The sequence below is a fragment of the Pteropus alecto genome, unplaced genomic scaffold (assembly GCF_000325575.1).
Source record: "Pteropus alecto unplaced genomic scaffold, ASM32557v1 scaffold164, whole genome shotgun sequence".
In the NCBI taxonomy this organism is placed as follows: Eukaryota; Metazoa; Chordata; class Mammalia; order Chiroptera; family Pteropodidae; genus Pteropus; species Pteropus alecto.
The window spans coordinates 6,842,799-6,865,945 of NW_006439568.1; the positions used below are offsets into that span (position 1 = coordinate 6,842,799).

General features: G+C 35.9%; 1 protein-coding gene across 1 annotated transcript in view; it reads right to left on the bottom strand.

Annotated features, from left to right (window-relative positions):
• COL14A1 (collagen type XIV alpha 1 chain) overlaps positions 1–23,147 on the bottom strand; it is a 196,094-nt gene that overhangs the window by 115,602 nt on the left and 57,345 nt on the right. Inside the window, 9 exon segments of the mRNA XM_015592952.1 lie at positions 188–314; positions 6,868–7,007; positions 10,253–10,382; positions 12,738–12,883; positions 13,898–14,027; positions 15,179–15,330; positions 18,256–18,417; positions 20,940–21,104; positions 22,350–22,469. Of these exon segments, the coding sequence (XP_015448438.1) occupies positions 188–314; positions 6,868–7,007; positions 10,253–10,382; positions 12,738–12,883; positions 13,898–14,027; positions 15,179–15,330; positions 18,256–18,417; positions 20,940–21,104; positions 22,350–22,469 (1,272 nt within the window).

A 23,147-nucleotide genomic window follows, 5' to 3' on the forward strand; every position in this document is an offset into this window, starting at 1 on the left:
CTTTCCCTTGCTTTGATAGAAAATAATTCTAGTATGCATTCTAGTCACCTAATTGTTCATTTGTTAATAATAATATAAAATAAATAAAAATTAAAATGAAATCTCTGCAAAATCACAATCAAAGAAGCTGCTCCAGCTTGTGGGTTCTACATGGTTACTCCTGGAAATGCTTCATAACAAGGCCTACCTGTGGTAAAAGTTCCAGTCAGAGCCTCTGACTGCCCGTCCTCATAGATGGAGAATATAGCAATAGTATACTCCGTGAGGGGTGTCAAGCCCTTCAGAGGGAATGTGGTAATAGGATCGACTTCGACCTACAAAAGAGAGAAGGCATGACAGTTGTATCAGATACTCTCTACATACTAGAAACAAATCATTTTATTATCTGTAGATCATTTGGTTGGCAGAGGAGTTATAACTGTAAAAAAAAGAAAAAAACCATACTGAATAATAAAACCAGTCAGTTTATATACACACATTTCTATTCTTACACTCTTCAATAGATTACCTATCTGTTAATTCTCAGGACATCATTGCAACCAATATTATTTCCAGTCATTAAAGATATAGAAAGCAAAGTGCACACAATGTACAATGCCAATACAAATAAATATAATGTTTTCAGACTGATCGGCTAGATGTAGCAGGTTTTGGGTTCATTGCCTGGGCTCTGCTGACTCCATGACTAAGAAATACACAGTAACGCCTGTAAGAGATGTATAGGTGAGCAACCAACCTCCCTAGTACCAATCCGGAAATAGTCATATTAAAGATAATAGTAAATACTTGAAAGTTTTATCTTCCATAGAGAGACATATTTGGGAGAAAATATGTACCATTATCTTAAGGGCACATAAGGGATGAAGTCCTGGGGATAAGGTCCAAGGATGTGTAAAGAAAGGGAAGGATTAGAAAAGGGAAGAAAAAAGAACAGACCTTGAAGAAGGAAACCATAAAGTACAAGGAGATAAGGGTAGGATCTAGAAGACAGAATCCTGAGCAAAGTCATCCTCAGACTCAGAGAAAGAACAGATACAGCTTTATCTTTGAGAGGCTGGGCGACGGGTTGTTGAGCTGCATCACACAAGGGAAATGTAGTGGAACAAGTAAATAGTGTCCTCCACCTCAACACTTTACATACATTGCCTCAATTCTCACAAAACTCCTAGGATGTAGGTATAGTAAGATACCTTCGCTCTAGTGATACGCTGGGAAATTGAAGAAATGAACCTATTTACTTGAGAGCAGACTCTGCCAAAAAAGATCCCATTTAAAATGTTTTCAAGATACCCTTTGAAGCAATATCAATAAAATCTGTTGTTTACAATACTATCAATGACTAATCTTGATCCTACCTGAGGTCAAGGGCAAGGTAACTAAGCTCATTGTATGCATTAGTTCACGGCAATCGAAGTGAACATTACCAAGATATAAAATGTGTCACTTTCCTACTTAAAACCTTTCTTGGCTATCTATTACCTTCCTGACCAAAGCTAGGCACCCTGTAATCACCTCTCGGCCTTTTTTCAGAAAAAAGGAAAGGAGCACCATTCCTTTTTTCTGCCATATTCCTAATCTCACTTACCAAGCTCCAGCCACAGTGACCTTCTATCAGGTCCATGTCTTTCTCACCTCAGGGCCTTTGCACATGCAATTCATTCTGTCTGGGGCTCCCTAGTTCTTTTCAAAATGAGGCCTTCCTCATCTGTCAGGACTGAGCTTAAATGTCATCTCCTCAAAGGGACTTCTCTTCACACCAATTTCAGCATGGTTCTTCTCTAACGCTGTCCTTGTTTGCTTCCTCCCTAGTACCAATTCCAGCCTGAAATTATTTTACTTCCTTACATATTTGTTTATTTCCTGCATAGAGTATAAGCTCCTTAAGGGCAAAACATTGTTTAGCTTCTTCACTACTGTATGTTGAACTGTTTTTTTTTTAGTGAATTGAATAAGTAAATGAAAATTAAGATGGAGACTCCAAAGACCCCTTTTAAAAGAGATAATAAATAGTTCATGCAAACCAAGAGCCAATCCAGAAACCATACACATCTCTAAGAAATCGACTATAGTTCAAAAAAACCTGGAGAGAGGAGTGTCCACTTTCATTCTTGTGAAACCCTGAACTGCTCTATCGGAGAGGGGAGCCAACCCCCAGCCTTTCCCGCCACCCCAGCTGAAGTACCAGACATGGAAGTGAAGTCATCCTGGAAGTTCTAGCCCAGTCCAGCTCCAGATGAATGCAAGAGTCACCCCAGCTGACACTTCATGGAGCCGAGACAAACTGTCCCTGCTAAATCCTGCCCAAATTGCACAATCATGGGTTGTTATATAAGCCAGGGGTGTTAGTTACATGGCAAAGGTTAACAAAAAAAGAAATGTGTAGTGTGTACTGAATCTGGACCTGACAATATTATAGGTCGTTCTTAGCATTTAGTGTTTACTCTGGTGCGGATACTGTCTGTAAGCTTTATATGCATTAGTTCACTTAATCCTTACGTAACTTCATAGGGTAGCTAACTATTACCCCTAATTTGAAGATGGGGAAAATGAGACTCCAGAAAGTTAAGGAACTTGCCTGAAGGAAAACTAGCCAGTACCTAGGACTTAAATACAAGTGTTTCAGACTCTAACTTGTATGCTTGTAAACACTATTTATAATATGGCTTCGTTATTTAAACTCATAGAAAAGACAAATCTATATTTAAAGTATTAGTTCAAGACATGTTCTAAACTTACATTTCTAAATTTACATATTGCTTTCTGTTATTTTGAATTGTTATTTTACTGAGCACTTACTACATGTCAGGGACTTAGATTCATGGTCCTATTGAGTATCTCATCCCCCCCTCACCAAATCCTAGATGTTTATAACTATTTTACAAATGAGGAACCTGAGACCCAAAGAGTTGAACTAACTTCCCAAGAGCCATAAAACTATTAACCAAAATTTATTGTTTAGGCCTTGAGTCTCAAATCTGTGACAAATAGGAATTTTGTGAAGATATCAAATATACATAAAAACAGTTAAAATAAAATTTTCTTAGCTATACCAAGATGAAAAGAAAAAAAGTGTATATATAAACACACAGAAAAATTTTGTGTATATAAATATATGGTTTTCCCCTTTTATATATATCCATATATATAAGTATGTATCCATAAACATATATCATTTCAACAGATATATTTATTAAAGCCTCTTATTTGATCCTGAACAGACCATATTTTATATATTAATTACTAATTATTTTATTTCATCAAATGAAAACTTTTAAGTATCATTTATTTTTATTAGTTATCATATTTGTGTTTTAAAATAAGTTCTGAAACTGGTTTTATTGGTAGTGTTTTTAAAACATAGGAGGATTTGGGAAAATGATAACACATTACCATGATCTCATTGTTATGCAACTATTTTTCAGAATAATGTTTTAAACTGTCTAGTTTTTAGCCTAATTTTGGGCAGGATAAAGGAAGAGTCCTTGATGAGGAGTGAGGGACCCGAGCTGCACTCTGGGCTCTACTGTTGAGTCATTGCTGTTGGGAACTGAACTTGCTTCTCAGAGTCTAAAATCTGTGGCTTTTCATTTATAAAACTTAAATGGCCATACTTTATTTCCTCATCATGTTTGCCCATTTCCCCAAATCCTTTCACAGTACATGTTATCTGAGATGGCTTCTGTCCTTGGTTCGACAAATCAGGAAACTCAGAACAGTGGCTGGCTCAGGATAAGCACTTGACATATCTGAGCTGCCACCACCACCGCCACCACTACCACTGTTGTCGCTACCATCATCGTCATCATCATCATCATCACCATCACCATCATTATCAACATCATCATCATCATCATCATTATCATCATCGTCATCATCATCATCCACATTTGTTTAAGTGCGCAGTTTTATTTTTCTTCTTTGGACTCCAAAAAGTTAGAGAGAAGAGTAATACAGAAAAAAACACAGAGGGAAGAAGAGGAAATGAAGCCAAGAAATATAAATTAAGTCAAAAGCAGACTCTTACAATGAGTTGCATGTTACAAACTAAGTAGATTTTAATTGAGACATCTTAAAGTTCATTCCAGAATGTTTTGGAAATTTCCTAAAAACCCAATTGCAGCACTATCTAGAAATAAAAGCTTAAATTAATACAAGTTAAAGCAATGTGTGGTAGGAATATTCACCTTTAAAACCACATATTCCAAAATTAGGTAAAATAATATTTCACTTAAACAAAAGACACTTGTCCAGCAACCTCTAGGCTCAATTGCATGGTTAAGAATTAAGAAGTAAGAACACACACATACACACACACACTCACACACACACATCCCCCAATCAAAATGGAAATGTTACGAAATCCACACATTGTATATGCATTTTACTGAAATAAAATTTTCTCAGATATTCGTTCATAGTCCCTTTACTTATATTTTAAATTTAGTTTTACCAAACATCGTTTTCTAATTTCCTAGTACAATATAAATATAGAAATAGCAAGTGTCAAAGGCATCCCCAAGATCGAATAACACTACAAAAAACCACATGTATTTCTCAACAAATATACTAGTCTAGGACCATTTTTCTAAAGAAAAATAATGTAAAGTACCATAAGAAGCCACAAAAACTATAATTTTTTTAAAATCGATGTTAACTAGACTTATTGCGGTAATCATTTTGCAATGTATACAAATATCAAATCATTATGTTGTACATCTGAAACTAATATAATGTTATGCCAATTATACCTCAATAAAAAATAGTTTTATGATATAATTACATTTATAAATATAACACATATCCATGTAAATAATGGTTTGTTTTGTTTTATCGAAAAAATTATTACCTAAGGAAAATACTCTATAGTGAACAAATATTTATTGGTGAATGTGGTTGTGGTGTTATTTTGGTTGTTCGAGTCAACATTTTTAAGTTGGTAAACATCATATAAAAATAGAAATCTCTGGTCACAAGATCAGGCAGTCCCTGTCGGGATTTCTATGCAGCAGCCGTCTGAAGAAGCTGGCACTGTTTGAGTCTTGGATGGACATGTATTTATGCGCTCCCCAGCATATCAGTTCCCACTATGTCCTGGCATCCCTGTCACTACAGCCCACTGTCCATGGTCCTTTATCATCAGTCTTGAATTACTGTCTTTCTTTCAATAGAGAATTTTTTTATATATCCATGTCCCAAAAATAGAAATATGAAATATATGAAATATAGCCTAAGTTAGCTTCATCTTTCAAGAAAAACAAGTATTTCTTTGCAGGTGTGACTATTTCTGCACATTTAATGGCACACTTCATTCATTTATATTATCGGCCTGATTTCCCTATACAGTTGAATTTGCAAACCTTGAGAAAGTCGCTTATTTATCACAGATAACAGACACTGATAGCTCAGTGTTTTTGGCTTCAAGCCTTCTACTATTTCAGACTACTGCTTTCAAAGTCAAAGCAACTAGTCCATATAATCCCAGCTTCATCAGAATTATTTGCCTTTAGGATTTATGAAGATTTAATGTATGATGTTGAATAGTAATTCTGCATTATTAGCAAATGTACAGTTATTTCCATTCATTATCCAATGTCCTGTATGAGGGTACATTCTGCAAAAATATTGATTGGACTTAATTGTAGAAAAAGTTTGTCTCTGCATATAAAAATACTTGCTTTATTTTATCAGAAAACAGAAATGAATCCAATATATTTCCCTCTCCATTTTAGCTTCTTAGACCAAGATAAGGACAAAAATAAAAATCACTTTGCTATTTATCCTGCTAAAACATATTTCCAAGGAAAGAATTTCTGAAGAGTCGTACATTCTGCAAAAATATTGATTGGACTTAATTGTAGAAAAAAGTTTGTCTCTGCATATAAAAATACTTGCTTTATTTTATCAGAAAACAGAAATGAATCCAATATATTTCCCTCTCCATTTTAGCTTCTTAGACCAAGATAAGGACAAAAATAAAAATCACTTTGCTATTTATCCTGCTAAAACATATTTCCAAGGAAAGAATTTCTGAAGAGTCTTAGTTACTGAGTGAGAGATACTATATCTTTGTGGATTTTAATAAATTCTACTATTTAAAAGTATCTTCCTACACGAAACTTGAACTATTCAGTTTTCAATTTAAGCTCATCTATCTAGGGTCTTTCAGATGCCAGTTTACTCAAATTACAGGGATAAAATGGGTAATGCTGACATTATTTCTACTTTCTTACTTCTATGAAGATACATACTTCCCTAGCCCTGTCCAAAGAAGAAGATGGTATTTTTCAAATATGGCCACATTAACATATATACCTCATCCCTAGGCGAGACCTGTGTTCTTCTCCACCTTGAATCCATACAGAACTTGAGATTCCACCTACCAACAAAGTGTGGCGCAGAAGTCACAATGATATACTGTGACTTCTGATGCTAGGTAACTCAAAGTGACACGGCTTCCACCTAACTCTCTTTCTCATCGGACACGTGTCTGGGGACTCCTGAGCCAACGCGTTAAAAGTCCAGCTCCCCTAAGGCTGCCATGCTGGAGGAAGCACGTGAAGAGTCTACTTAGAGACACAGAGCTGCTCCAATCTCCAACGGATCCAGTCTTCTCAGACCAGGCACCAAACATATCAAGAGAGAAGCCACTGTGATGATGCCAGCTCCAGTTACTTTCTGGCTACAATATCACGAGTGACCTCAAGCCAGAACTACACATCCAAGCCCCAATTCTTGACCCACAGAAACTGTGAAAGAAAATAATTAGTATAGTTCTAAGCCATTCTGTTTGGGGATGGTTGGTTATGCAACCATAAAAAAACTAATACACAACCAGAGGCCAAACAGACATCATGTTCCACAGCTCACCTCATTGATTTCAGTTCCATCTGCATTGTTATAGACAATTCGATAACCAGTGACCTTTCTTGAAGTCGGGTCCCAGGCCAAACGAGCACTGTTAGAGCCAATATTGGAGATTCTCAGGTTTCTTGGTGGACTTAAGGGTACTTTGCAGTAAATAGAATAGAAAATAATTAAAATTTTAATTAGTATATATGTAAAAAAGACAAACAGTATCTTTGACTTTTTAATTACTTATATATGAAACGTTCCGCCCAGATAAAAACTTATAAGAAAATTAACAAATCAACAAAGAAAAAAGTTTTCCTGTAAAGAATAAATAGTAGTAATAAATTATACATATTTAGAAATTAATAAGATGTAGGTAAATTTTCTGCCTTTCTTTTCTAGTCAGTGTTATTACTATAACCTGATGTAAATAAGCAAGCTAATGGATCAAAAACCAAGACACCTGAAATTAAATCTTAGCTATTCTATTCAATTATCATATGATTCTGGCAGAGTCACTCTACTTCTCTACTCCACAATTTCCTATGTGTAAAATGAGTGTCGGATGCCTATCTGCCATCTCCATTTGGGTATCTATCTATCAGGTTATTTCCAAACATATATAAAACTGAACCACCAACTCCTGCCATCTTTCCCAACCTGTCTTTCCCTCTGAGCAAAAGGAAATTCCATTCTTGCCATTGCTTAGGCCAAAAACTTTGGAGCCAGCCAAGATTCAGGATTCTGAATATGTGTCGCCTTCACAGTGATGCTTTCCAGGATCGCCTTTATATAAAATAATCGTACTACCCCATGCTACCTATCTCCCTTCCCTGATTTATTTTTATTGTAAATTTATTGGTCTACTGTCTCTCTCCTCCAATATATTATAATCTCAGAAGGTTAGAGAATTTGGTTTAATTTTGTTTCTGGCTTTATCTCTAGTATAGCAAGTACTCGATAAACATTGTTTGAATCAATAAGTAAGATTTCTGCTTGAATATATCTTGGTGACTTGGTGAGACTAGATAAAAATAAACACTTTGCCATTGTTTTAAAAAAATATTGAAAGAGGTGCTGGCATTTCTCTAGATCCCTATCAATCCCATCGAGTTTTGCAGTTCTTCAAGGATCCTCTTTCTATTCAACAGATTAAAACGTGTTGATAATCTTTGACAGTTTTCATGAGGGTTAATAGTTAAAACCATTATTAAGATTTAGTGCATGTTTTTTATGAGTCTGAGATGTAATACATGTTATCTCAATAAATCCTTACATTAGACTGCAAGAATAGAGTTACAATTATTCCCATTACAGAGACCATGAAATTGAGGTAACTTGGCCAAGGTCATAATTAGTAGGAGCAGAAGAGCAGTTAGAGTTTAATTAATCAATTGATTAAATAGAGTCCATGATATAGTCCATGACAGAACCAACAGAGCAAAAACCTAGAAGATAATGACAATTGTCAGCCATAGACGAGTTATAATGTTTCCTCATTCCTAAAGTCAATTCTTTCATTAATTCAATATATATTGATAGTTTGACAATAAAAAAGTTAAGACTCAGTGACTCAATACTTTCTCTTACATATTGAGAAAAACGGTGTAAGAGAGAACAAAGCAATATAATTATTTTAAGTGTTGTGCACACTTCATTTGAAACTTTTTCGGAGTTCAGTTATATTTGGCAGTATGATGGAATGTCTAGTTTTCTTAGTGCATAAAAATACCAGTCTCAGGAACAAATAATGAGGATATCATTTTTAGGAATTTTTTAAATTAACTACTAATGGTGAAAAGAGTCATGCACGTCATTTTTAAATGTAAAGAAATAAGTATTCTGAGTGAAAGATAGATGAATGGTTGAGAAAAGTTTTACTTTCAAATTGACAGAATCCCAAAATTCACTTAAGTCAAGTGATATAATAAATGCCTCTGGCACGATTTATTTCTTCTGTGTTGGGCTTTCTCAGTTTTTTTTGGAGGGGGGAGGACTGTTTATTTATTGTCTTAATTACATTTGTCGTTCTTCAAAGAGCAAGAACAACACAGACTTAACTTACAAAGAATGAATATTGGAGGAAACGTCTTTCCTTATCATTAAATTTCTATGTAAGTTTCCCAAGTAGAATCTTAAAGACAAAAGCACTATAGAAACTGTTATTCACCTTGCTCAGAAGGACGGGCAAGACCCTGCATCTCTCTGCATTTTCTTAGGTTTCAAAACACCATGAATAGAGTCTTATTTTTAATAGTAGCTGGCAAAGCATTATTAGTATGCCAGGGTAGTATTTTGTCCATATCATATTTTTAAATAAAATAGATAAATAATGATAAAATTGTGACAGAGACTTTATCCTGGACATAATCAATCAGGAGAGCCAGTGGGAGGAGCTAGGGTTCATGGGAAGAGTTCTCACACCCTATGTCATTACCAGAGCCCTACAGAAAGAACTTTATGTTTACAATAGAGTTGGATGTTTGTAACAGCCTCTCTCCTTAAATTCCTCTTCCCCTCCATAAAGCATCTCCTCCATCTTTGTCTGGTTCAGTGTGTGCATGTAGCTTGCTATGTCTGCACACACCAGTTTGTAATCCTTTCTTTTTCCTGAATAAATCCTTTGGTGACAGAATATCGATTGATTCTGCTTTTCCAGTCAACAATAGATACATATATACCTTTCCTAAAAATATTATGAACTCTCTACATTTAGCCAGAATTAGCCTTGCCGATAAATTTTTACTCAATTTAAGAAACGTATTATAGTTAGTCTGAGATAAAAAGGAATATTGATGAACTACGTGCTAAGTGCTTTCACCTGTACAACTACTGTTCCTCCCTTTAAAGACTCAAAAGTGTTACATCACTTGCCCATTGTCACTCAATTAAAACACGACTTGAGCTGGGATTCCCATCTCGGCTACTCTGATTCCAAAACCCATGTTCTTTCCTCTATATTCTGATCTAGCATTTAAATTTAGACAAAGACGTTGGTGGCTAGAGGTTACTAAAGTTCAGTTACAGTATCCATGACTCACAACAATAACAAGACTAGAAGAAATACATTTCTATCCTCTAAATAAAATATACATATTCTTTTTTGTTTTCAATTACATTTAACATTCAATATTATTTTACATTAGTTTCAGGTGTAGGGCATAGTGGTTAGACATTTATTTGATTAAAGGAGTGATTCCTCCCCCCCAATAAGTCATGTAGCCACATGATATCATACATAGTTATTATAAGATTATTGACTATATTCTTTATGTTGTACTTTATATCTCCCCAAAAATACATTTTCTTAAGTTACAATTAGCTCTTAAGAGGTTTTGATCTAATGCCAATGTTGATTTGGGCTTTTGTTACAGCATTTCATCTGCATGACAGATCTGCTCACATGTTGTTTCTTGTCCTGAAACAGGATCGCTGGCCTCTTCTCCAAACATAGCATAAACTGTAACTGTGTATTCCGTATTGGGCAACAACCCACTCAATTCAATATCTGTGTGGGTCTCTCCAATTTTCATCTGAAAAGAACACATGTTATCAGATTGTTTGCCAATGTGTTATTATTCACACTGATCAGGGTAGAACTGAATAAAGGTGAGACTTCACAAAATAAGACTGTCCCCTCATAACCCCTTCATCAAACAGCCTTCAGTCACAATATGTTCATTGTCTCATGTCATTTTATATTAGAAACAGATGCTATGGAATCGTATAAAACTGGACGTACCCATATGGGCTGTTTTAGGATAACTCTTTACATCTGGACAAGTGGCAAAGGCAGTGAGAATAATAGTGTTGAATATTTGGTCCCCAGAAGAGTGTGGGTGGAACTGAATCAGAAATGTTCTCAGTTGGGGGCAGTGCCAAGTGGGCATCTTTCACCACTTGGCTAATTTTAACCAGTCGCCTGGCCGGAGCCCCAGTCTTTGCTTCAAACCCAGTTGAGCTGAACCCAGTTTTGTTGTCTCATTTGACAAAGAGTCCTGTCCACTTGGACTGCAAGTCCCTTCCAGGATTCAGAAGACGTCAATCCACCTTGATGCCCAAACCAGCAATTTGCTTTTTGATTCTGAGATGATTTTTATGACTCTTGGAGTCAGTCAAACAAGCCAACATTCTCAGTTGTGTAACAACTGAGCGACGGCTGCGTAACAGGATGATTTTATTTTCGTTTTAGAAGAAAGAAAAATATCTCCATAGGCAGTCTCCAGTCACAAAACTGCCAGTGTTACTGTCAAATTAAAAGTTTTTAAATTCGAAATATCCCAACATATATAAATGTTGAGAAAATACTATATAATATGCCAAGATATACCCACCACTCAAATCTAATGAATATCAACATTTAGTCATATTGACGTCAGGTCTTATTTTAAAAACAACTATGTATATTTAACTATATATATAAATGGGACTATATCAGCATAATATTTTTATAATTTTTTTGTCAATATTATGTTTCAAGATTTATCCATGTTGATACACAGGGATAGAGTTGACATTATTTGATTTCTTTATGGTATTTTTTGTATAAATATACTGCTATTTTCGATTCCTCCATTGATGAACGAGTCAGCTATCTACAAGATTTCATTCTGACCACGTACCTACACTGAAAATTCCTTGCAGAAAGTTTCCTGTGCTATGTTCCTAAAAACTGTATATAGCTTCAGCTTGATGAAATATTGCGAATTATTCTCCGAGGTAACTGTACCAATTTACATGAGTGATTCTGTTTTCCACATGTTCACTAAATTGTAGTATTATCAGACTTTAAAAAACTATTTGTAATCTATTGGGTATGAACTAGTCCCCTTTCCTTTTTCGTTTGTCTCTTTGGTGAAGCTGAGCATTTTTCTATCATCATTTTTAAGTCTCCCTTCTGCTAAAATAATTCAAACCAACATTATCTCTAAATGAACAAAAGCTATCTTGCAAATAAAAAAAAAAAAAAACAGTGCTCTGTTCTTGACACCAGGATTCACAAATTTTTGGCCTAAAGATTTTTGTCACCAGAGACAGATCTTAGACAACGTTAAAGAATCAAATTCTGAACTCCCTCTCTTATCCATCCTACCTGCCTGGTCAAGACATTCCCTAATGTCACAGACACTTGCTCTTTATTCCTTGAATATCTGTATTATAGTAATTACTCCCCATAAATTAAAAATGAGCCATAAATCATTCAAAAGTCAAAGATTCATTACTTAAAATAAAATACATGCAAAAAAATCCACATCAATGAGATACATTTACCTATCTCTCAAATTAATAAAAAATAAAATTCTAAGTCAGTGTACATAGGGAAAAACAGTCATTTATGAACTGCAAAAGCAATATAAATTATATAAAATTTCTCTAGAGTCATTTGGTGATACCTAATGTAAGCCTTAATAATTTGCGTACCCTTTGAAAATAGAAATTGTATTTCCAGAACTTTATCCTAAGGAAATAATCAGACAACCATGTAAAAATATGTTAAAAATGGTCACAAAAGCATATGTATAGAGCAAATTATCTAAATGTCCAATATCATGAGATTAATTGAACATGACCTGGCACAAAACAACAATGGAATACTATCAAGTTGTTTAAAATGACTATATAAAAATATTATTTAATGATATGGAAATATATTTACAATAAACATGATAAAAACAGAAGACTACATGACCATTTGTTTTGTTAAAAATGGTTTGAAAAAGATTGTTACCTAAATGTTAACAATGGCTACCTCTAGGTGGTGGGATTACAAGAGACTTTTCTTCCCTCTTGTTAATGTGAACTTTCTAAATTTTCATGGCAAAAGAAAAAAAAAAGTCAGTCTAAGAAAGTCAACAATTCTACCACTCTAGTAGGCAGCAGGTGGTTACCTCTTTTTCATCCCCAGCCAGACCTTCCGTGAGAGGAGCATAGAGGATGAGGTACCCTGACGCTCCAGCCACTGCATTCCATTTCGCCCTCAGACTGTTCTCAGTCACATCGTACAGTTCAAGGTTGGAAGCCATGGGTAAAGCAACTGCAAGAGGAGATTTTTAAAAAAATTTATCAGTGTGCTTGCTTATTACAAAGTATCCATACTCATGCCCTGCCTGCCCTTCCAACCCCAATGTTAAGCTCAGGACTTTGCTTAGACGTGCAGTTAGTTCCCTGTCACACTTCTGCTGGAGTGCCTGTGGCATATCATTGCACTAATTGTTTGCATGTCCTTGATTTGCATTCCCTCTTTTACTAGATGGAAACTTCCTTAAAGGCTGGAAATTATCGCTAAAATATTTCTGAAAAGCAGGAGTATTAACACTTGCCTTATAAATTACTGTCAGGGATAAATCCAACAATATATTGACGCGGAGTTTGATTATCACAATGCCTCACACTTTGTTACTGGTGTTTATATAGCTATTGTTCTATCAGAAGCAGAGATTTTAGACCAAGTTGGCATAGTATGTAGCCATAATAGGACCTTAATTAATGTCTGGAATAACTTAATGTGTGGGTGATTATGTTTTTTAAGATTATCTTATCACAGAATTGTCTCTGTATGTGTGTGTGTGTATGTGTGTGTTATCATGATCATGCTCAGATAAGAGATTACTTGTATTCAGAAGCTTGTTTTCATTACAATGATATGAATAATTAAAGTAGATGAAACCTAATTTCTTTGTTATTCCGCTGGGCAGGTGTTACAGAGCTCCTTCTCAACTTCTACTGACAAGTTCAAGTCCACTGCTTAGTTCAAAATAAGCATTCACTAACTATTTACTAAATGGATAAATGTATATTTTACCCTTCACCACTAAGGTTGTTCTCTCCTAAACATACCGGAGTTTTATGATATCCCTCCCAATATGTAGCGCCTGCAAACCGCAACTATAGCATGGACCAGAATGGACCAGTACGGCATACAGCACAACTATTGTCTACAAATTTGACTCAGGATGTGCATCAATACAACCTGAGCAGAATTCCAATTTAGAGAAGGCCATCTAAGCAATGCTATACAGTCATAGGTGGGGTAGAATTCAATACGTACATGTGGTTTCGGTTCCCCGTAGGCCTTCACTAGCAGTATGAGGATATATTGCAAAGACCGCTACCTGATATTCAGTTAAAGACATCAAATTTTTCAACACCGTGGAAGACACGCTTCCGTCCACCACCACCTGTTTAAAGAACAGTCTGAGGAATGAGAATATCAAATATCTCACATGCAGAATTGAAATCAAAAAGCAAAAATATCTCTAGTGAGAACATTTCATTAAATATTTTCCTATTTGTGCCACATCCTGTCCTCTCTTCCACTGTGGCAGTCAATTCTCCTTGAATTTCTTCAGGAAGTGACACACCTTTTATGGAATATTTCCCAAAGTCCCTTATTAATTCGTATATAATAGGAATTCAGTCATTCCCATCCTAATCACATCCACTTACTAATAGTGGACATGTGATATTTTTCTATGGAGTTTTGGGAAGCGTTTAAAAGATTTATTAGTCATAAAACCATTGGAAGCACTCTGATTCTTTTTTTTCTAGTCCAGATGATTTAAACCTCCATGATCTACTTCTCTGACTCTTAAAAAAAAAATCAGAACTCCTGCCATAACACAAGAAAATTGTGAAACATGCAGAGATCAGTAAGAGGTTAGAACAATAAAAGATTAGCACTTTAAGTGAAATAAAAAGAAATGGAGATTTCAGCATATTTTAACATCTTCCCTGTGAATTGCTGTATCAAAGGTAGAAACTGAGAAGAATCCAGTCATCTGGCAATAGGTATTCTCCTGTGATGGCCAACCCATGAAAACCGCCAGCCACAGACTCTTTATTATGGCTTCTCCGTGGCACGCACCTCCAGAAATGTCCAGGAAATCCCAAACCCTGGAGGACTATATGACCACATAATTTGGAACACACAGACTTCATTAAGGCAGAAAGTTCAGACCACTCCCAAAGCAGAAGGAATACTTAAATAGCAAAAGGGAGTTCTGGCCAAATAATTAACTACTGATTTCTTTTGCTTTAAAACTCACTTATTTTAAAAAAGAAAAAAAAATTGTCAAAATAAGTTGTGTTAGAAATGGACACATGACCAATTATGACGTTTATCTGATGAAAGTGAGAGCAAATGTAAATAGTGTTACTCAGAGAGATGAAAGAACAACATGGACACATGGAAATGTATTTAAGTCAAATAATTCTAAATGATTATGATAGAGTAATCTCCTCATACATATCCATTTCTGTCTTGTCCTCACTACTACAGAAGACTTGAGAGAATGAAAATAATGGTTTGAAAACAGGATCTACTTATTACCTCCTCTGGTTTTCCGCCCCTGGTAGGATAATACACGACTCTGTATTTTTCCACTTTTCCTGGGGCATGAGTCCAGTTAACCATAAAGCTCCTGGCAGTGACTTCAGAAGTAATCAACTCTGTAGGCGGCCCAATGGTGGCAAGGGCCAAGGCTAAATTAAAGAAACACAAAATGAATCTCTTTCCCAAATTTATTTCTTATGAACCTAGAAAACTCCATTAGTCAAAAATGACTATTGACTCTGTTACTTCTAAGATTTTCATCTCTAGATAAGTTGATTCAGTTATTTATTCCTATGTTTGTTCACTGAAACATTTCAATGTCTCTTAGGTATTAATCTTTGTACTAAATTCTGAGGATACAAACTTAAATAAAATATAGTTCTTGACTTTAAGTAACTTTTTAAAAGAAATTGCTATAAAATAATAAAAAACAAAAACAACATTAATTGAGCATGTGTGAATCTACAGGTACTCTTCTGAGCTCTTAAGAAGTATAATCTCATTTAATTCTTGGTAGTTACTATTATTATTCCTGTTCTGTAGGTGAGAGAACCAAAGTACAATGAAGTTAAATAACTCGCCCAATCTCATAGTTAGCATATGAGCTGAATTGATACTTGAGCTTCCTGACACAAAAGCCTGTGTTTTTAAGACACAAAGCCACTATACTGAAGACATCGATTCAAAAAATGGCTAATATCTAAATGTAAAGGGAAATGCAGAAACTAACATACTGAGTGCTCACTATGAAATAGACACTGTGTAAGTGCTTTGTGTGTGTTATACATATGTTAAAGTAAATGATTCTATAAAAGATTTGGGACAGAGAAGTTCTTTAGGGGCACCTACCCAAGAGACATTAGTAACCATAACACTGGAAAAATAACACAGTTATTGAACACTAACTCTGACCAGGAACTGATTACAAGCTTTATCAGCAACCACACGCAGAGATTTTTTTGTGTGAAAAGCTGGTTTCTAAAGTAGTCTCATTAAGAAGCTCAAAGAAGTTTATTCAGGAAACTATTGCGTGGCCGCCCAACCTAGACCCTCATCAAAATTAAAAATACAGTGGCCAAGACATGTAAATAACTGAAGTGTCCTTCAATAGAAGATTGGATAGAGAATGTGGCACAGATATACAATGGAATATTACTCAGCCATAAGAAAAGATGAAATACTGCCATTTGCGACAACATAGATGAATCTCGAGATTATCATGCTAAGCCAAAGAAGTCAGACAGAAAAAGTTGAGAATCATATGATTTCACTCATGTGTGGGATATAAACTTGAAAGCAATGAATGAACAAGACAAATAAACAAAAACTGATAAACACAGACAACAGTTTAGTGGTTACCAGAGGGAAAGGGAGGAGGACAGAGGTAGATAAGGGGAAAGGAGGTGATGGAAGATTTGACTTTGGGTGGTGAACACACAGTGCAATATGCAGATGATGTATTACTGAGCTGTACACTTGAAACCTATATAATTTTATTTACCAATGTCACTCCCATAAACTTAATTTAAAAAAATTAAAAACTTTTACTCCACAAGAGATCTTGTTAAAAAGATGAAAAGACAAGCTACAAACTGGGAGAAAATATTAACGAATCACATATCCAACAAAGTATCTAGAGTATAAATAAAGAATTCTCAAAACACAACTGTTAAAAACTAAACAAAGAACAAACCCCAAAGAAGTCCAATTAGAAAATGGACAAAAGATATGAACTGATATTTCGCCAAAGAGAATATACTGGTGCAAAATAAGCACATGAAAAGATGTTCACTTCACTGGCCACCTGGAAAATACAAATTATAACCCAATGACGTAAAAATACACCCCTATCGGAATGGCTAAAATAAAAAATAGTAGCAACAACATATGTTGGTGACAAATGCATCGAAACTGGATCATTCATATGTTGCTGGTGGGAATGTCGAATGCTATAGCCATCCCCGGAAAATCGTCTGGCAGTTTTTTAACTAAAACTACACTAAACTAAACATGCAAGTACAATGTGATGCAGCTGCTGCACTCCTAGGCACGGTCCCAGGGGAATGAAAACGTATGTTCACACAAGAACCTGTACATGAATAGTAGCTTCGTAACAGCCAAAAACGGGAAACAACTCAGGTGTCTTTCAATAGGTGAACAGTTAAACTGTGGTCCATCCATACCATGGAATATGACATGACAATAAAAAAGAAAGCGCTATTGATACAAGCAGCAGCTTGGATGGATCTCCAGGGAATTACCCTGAGCAAAAAAGGCCAATCCCCAAAGGTTATATAAACTGTGTAATTCCATATATAATATTTTCAAAATGAAAAATATTTATAGATGGAGAACCAATTAGTTATTGTTAGGGGTCAGGGAGAGGTTGGGGGAGGGGCAGAAGTAAATGTGGCTATAAAAGGACAACAGTGGTGATGGAAATGTTTTATTACTTTTTTTTTTGAGTGTTTAGTCTTTTTTTGTTTTTTTTTAATTTATTTTTTCAATTATGGTTGACATTTAATAATATTTTATATTAGTTCTGGTGTACAGTGTACTGGTTAAATGTTTATATAATCTATAAAGTGATTCCCCCCGATAAATCTAGCACCCACCTGGCAGTGCTTTTTACACTAGCCGAGATGTGGCATGTTCTGTATCGTGGCTGTATCAATGCCAGCATCCCGTCTGCGACACGATACTGCAGTTTTGCAATAGGTTACCACTGAGGGAAACTGGTAACGTGTACTCAGTTTCTCTCTTGTATTTCTTACAACTTGACGTGAATATACAATGATCTTGAAATGCGAATTTTAATGCAAAAAAAAAAAAAAACAGGATGGTCTAACTCAACAACACAGAGAAAATTATCTAGTGATGAAAGTATCTGTCCCTCACAGCCACAGAGCCATCAATCTGCTCCCTTTTCTATGCTGATGATTCACATCTTCGGAGAATAAAGGAATCTATTCAGAAAGTCAAGATGAAAAAGAGAAAGTTCATTGCCCACGAGAGACTTTTGCTCAAGGTAAGACCCACAGGCACTGAATGACTGCTCTCTGTCACTTGTTTACCTTTGATCTCCCTGTCCTGTTCTTCTACCCTGGAGCAGAGGGTCCTGGTCAGGCTCTCCACAACCGTGTGCATCAGGTCAAATTCGGCGACGTTGTACACGTGAGTGCTGTCCGGTTCCGAGGCGATCTCCTGCAGTTCATTCTCATCGGCGTTTTTCACCCCTTGCATTGAAGACAACAGGGAGGGTCGTGAGGTTCATGCCCTGTTTCATAAAGCAACTGCAGTGTTCTCAACCTGGGCCTGTCAGTCTCCACTGCAGTCAAAGCATCTGCTGCTTTAAAGAGGCACATCTCCCGTTTGATGTTTTTCAAAAGTCACCTTCGGAATTATTATTTTTAAATGATTGACCTTAATTTTGTTGAGTATATCTTAACGGAAAGATGGGTTGATGACACTAACTTCTTTCTTGCATGAATATTGCAGAAGCAATAGTAATTAAACCAGTATTTTCAACTATCAATATAGGGTTAAGTTTCCATAAAATAGGTCTACTTAAATTGAGAGATACTGCTAGAATAAAAAAAATATAATAATAGTTATTATTATTAATATTTTTTTAATACAGCATTAAGAGAAATCTCAGGAAAAAGTTTTTTAACACATTCAAGTACAATTATTGGCTAGATAGTGATCACTGCAATTTTGCTAATGCAAATAAGCGAACTCTGGTTCTTCCACAATATTTATTGAATTCTCTCACTACAGGTCAACCGCAACACTGGGTGTTTGGAAGACAACACAGAATAGAGTGATACAGAAAACCCTCGCCCCCATTCAACTTTTCTAGTCTCTTAGCAGTGGATGCTAACACCTGAGCGCGCTTACTATGCCCCAGGCATATCAGCGTTCTATGTATATTAACACATTTAATCCTCACAACCACCTGGTGAGTTTGGCCCTACCGTTTCTCCCATTTTACAGATGAGTAAACTGATGCACAGGGAGGTTAATTAACTTGCTCAAGGAAACACAACTGGAAGTGTACAGCTGGAATTCCCCCCGGGCAGTCCAGAGCAAAAGTCATATGCTCCTAACCAGTATATCATGCTACGTCTCAGAAGACTGCACATTAAAATGAATAAATGTTTACCAATGAAATTAGAAAAAGGGAGGTACACAGTTGGGTTCTATGGTGTGAAGGTAGATTTCTTTTCCCCAGGCTTCAGCAAACAAGGAGCACTTCTTTACGAATCCCTGACATTGCAATCATCTAAGGGTGTTAAAAAGAGTTGCTACAGAAGCAAGGAAGAGAGATTACCTAGGGCATCATGAAGAATTACTTTTTAGATGCCTAGATGTGGCATTGATTTTATCTTCCAACCTCAACACATTGAGTAATAAATCATTGGTTGTCTCTCAACTATTTGTTTTAGGGGGTCATAGGATAATAAATACTACTGATTTTCGGGTAATTTTCAGAGAAAAAATCCAAATCACATCAGAATTCATCTGAAGTTTTCTTTAGAAAATCATCCGTTTCATTATTAACAAGACCACAAAATGGAGAGTAAATACATAAATTAATCCCCCATTAGTTTAAGTCTTCTGCAGGGATTTCCTTGGTTGGAGATAAGAATAGTAAAATAAAAAATAAAGATTAAATAAATCTCTCTGGTATTTCTTGTCTAAAGGACTCCTGCAATAGCTTCTAAAATGCACAGTTGGATCTGGGTCTGCAATAATAAAATAACATTAGTGGAAGCTGAAACAAGGAGCTTAATGTCAATGCTTTTCATGGCATTTAGTTAGAAAAATGTTTGAATTTATATAAAACTATTCTAGGGAAGATAGTCCCAAATCTATTTCCCTTTCTTTCTCTCTATCTCTCTCTCTCACCTTTCCAAACAAAATAGTTTGTTCAAACAGAACGAAAAGAGGAAATGGCCCTCGTGACTTGGAAGGAATGTTTTGGTAAGGACTTGGCCTTGCCCATCTGTGCGCCCAGCTCCCACCACAATGCCTGGCACATGGCAAATAAGCAAATACTTCTCGAATGAAACATTCTATAAACTACATTTTAAGACGCAAACCTAGGAATGGGTCAGCGGAACTGTGTCTTCTTTTAGGGTTTGTTTCTGTTTTGTCGGTCTCTATTAAATAGAAGACCTTCCTACTGCCAAAGAAAATGTAAACATTTTAATCAAGAGCGAAGTTGCATCATCTAAATATTTTGCAGTTATTCTGAATGTGTGCCATATAAAGCCTTTTCCACAAGAATAATATCTTACAGTGGGTTAGTTTCAAAGAAATAACTCTACATCTTTAGAACTTCATGCTTTCTTTAAATAGCTGCAGGACCTGAATTCCTTGAAAATGATAAATTTGGTTTCTCCCTATACTACCAGAGAAGAGAGAGCTATGATATGATATTAAAGAGAAAAGTTCTGACTAATTCAAAGGTAACAGGTCTGTACCTAACCATTAAACTTGATGCTTTTCACACTTTCTGGATGGTATCTCGCCGAGAGATCCTCATACTACAGGATACATAATAGCTACCATCACGTCCATTTTAAATGTAAGGAAGCTGGGCTCAGATCACATAAGTAGCTATGACCAGAACCAAGACAAGGGAGGGTTCAGGTCTCCTGGCTTTCGATGAAGTGCACTTTGCATTATCCATTGTTTTAAGTGGTTGTGTGTCTGTGCCCATTATTGAAACAAGACCATAAATAACACATACCTATGGCAAACAGCTCTACACCAGACTCACGAAGGTTTCTAGATGGTGGAATAATATCATCCTGGGACTTTCCATCCGTGATTAAAATGCCAATTTTGGATACTCCAGTCCTTGCTCCTGCCTCTGGTTTAAAGCTATTTTCAAAAATGTAGTTTAAGGCAAGACCTGGGAGAAAATAAGGAAAAATAAACACAAACCAACCACTTATAATAAAAAGCCTTCCAATTCTGCAAAATGTAACCACAAGATGAGTAACTTATTGACCAAAAGGCGTTTTTATTAGATGCTAACTTTCATCTTCATTTTTACAACAACATCCTCCTTGACAGATTGGATGGAAAAAAGAAAAGCTAAAATCCACCAGAAGAGAGGTAATAAAAATAACTGAATACTGCATCATTTCAGAAATGAGCATTTATAAAGAATACTGAATTCATGGCCAAGGGTTGTTGACAGAGCTGTGTACAAGAAAAATCTAAATCTTTATAATTTAGGATAAAGCAAGAATACGCACACAACAGCAACTGTTCCAAATATTATCGCTACACTTTCAATTTTGTTCATGATGCTCCAAAGAACCAAAAATTTTCTCTATCTTTTTTAAGGGTAGTGGGAGCAGATCTAAAATAATAATTGAACTCTTGCCTTTTGAGTATGAAATGTTTTACCCAGAAAAAAAAAAGAAAAAACTGCTGCGATATCGTTATAGTATCTCCGTTTAATAAATTTTCTGTTGTATTAACAAAAAGCTTATTAGATTATGCCTCAAATTGGCAAAGCAATTATCGGGATTTCAGTGGTTCACTTAAAAGTTAATGACTGCACAATATTGTTTTAACTGAGTATCGCCATTGTGTGCCTGTGGAAGGAAATAGCACGCACCAGTTAAACCCTGTGATAACCTCTGTGGCTGAGATAATTATAATCTAATATTCTTACATTCTTTGTTTATCGAAAATGCCAGCGAGTCAAAGAGCCACAAATATTTTCGTGATAACTACTGGTTGCAGAAGAAGGGCAAAGAAAATACCTTTTTGAAAATAAGGTAGGAATTTGTTTTTATTTCATTGGCTGGAGGAGGAAACAGGGGGAAAGAGAAGAAGGAAAAAGAACGGGCGATGGTTAAGACAGCTGCTGAAGGCCGTCGGCCTCAGGGACCGCTCAGTTTTCTTCCAGGTCAACCAAGCTCTTTCTGGGACATGATATTCATACAACAAAAGAAATGAGATGTCTGGGTTTAACTTTTAAAGCTGAGTTTTATTAAAAATGAGCCGCCTAAGAACATTAGATGTTAGTTTGAATTTTAAAAAATACTCTGCTAAGTCTTATACAGTGGCAGACTGAAGTAATAAAACTATTCTTTGGCAAAATATGTTGCTAAAAATGTGGACTGAACAAAAAAATACATACCCGTTAGTGTGTTTCCTCCCTTGTAAGGTAGATTTCGGACAGCTTCAATCACCTCATCTTTTGTGCTAAAGGCATTCAGGTGCCATTCTATTCTGGGGTCACCGCTATACTGGGCAAGTCCTGGAAAACACGAAGAGAAAGCCCGCCCGAAAATAATGTGTTACTCAAAGGTCTAGAACAGCGATCCCCAACCTTGGTAGCACCAGGGACCGGTGCTCCTATGAGAATCTAATGCCTGATGATCTGAGGTGGAGCTGAGGCGGCGATGCTGGCGCTGGGGAGTGGCTGCAGATACAGATGAACCTTTGCTCACTCGCCGGCCCACCACTCACCTCCTGCTGTGCGGCCCGGTTCCTAACAGGCCACGGACCAGTACTGGTCCACAGCTCAGGGGTTGGGGATCCCTGGTCTAGTGGACTATTCAAAAAACTAGAATGATGAAGGGCCTCATCCTTGCAAAGTTTTTTTCTCTGCCTTACTATGTACTTTCAAGAAGGATCCCTGGCATTGATTTAAGGAATTAATTAGGGGAATTAATTATCTAAGGACTGGGGAAATGTTCCTATTTTTTAGCTATTTAGAAGTGACCACCTAATTAGGTACTTAGCATGCTTTTTTAAAGTCTGAATGTGTTTATAGATAAAAGGTCTAGATTTATATGTTGGTTTTTATTCTCAAAGGAGTTTCCTTAATGTCTATTTAAAAGTAAAACTATGGGACTTTAAATCATAAAGTAGATGTATTGCTCAAAGATTTAAAATATTTTTATTTGCTTGTTGTCTCAGCAAATTTGGCAAA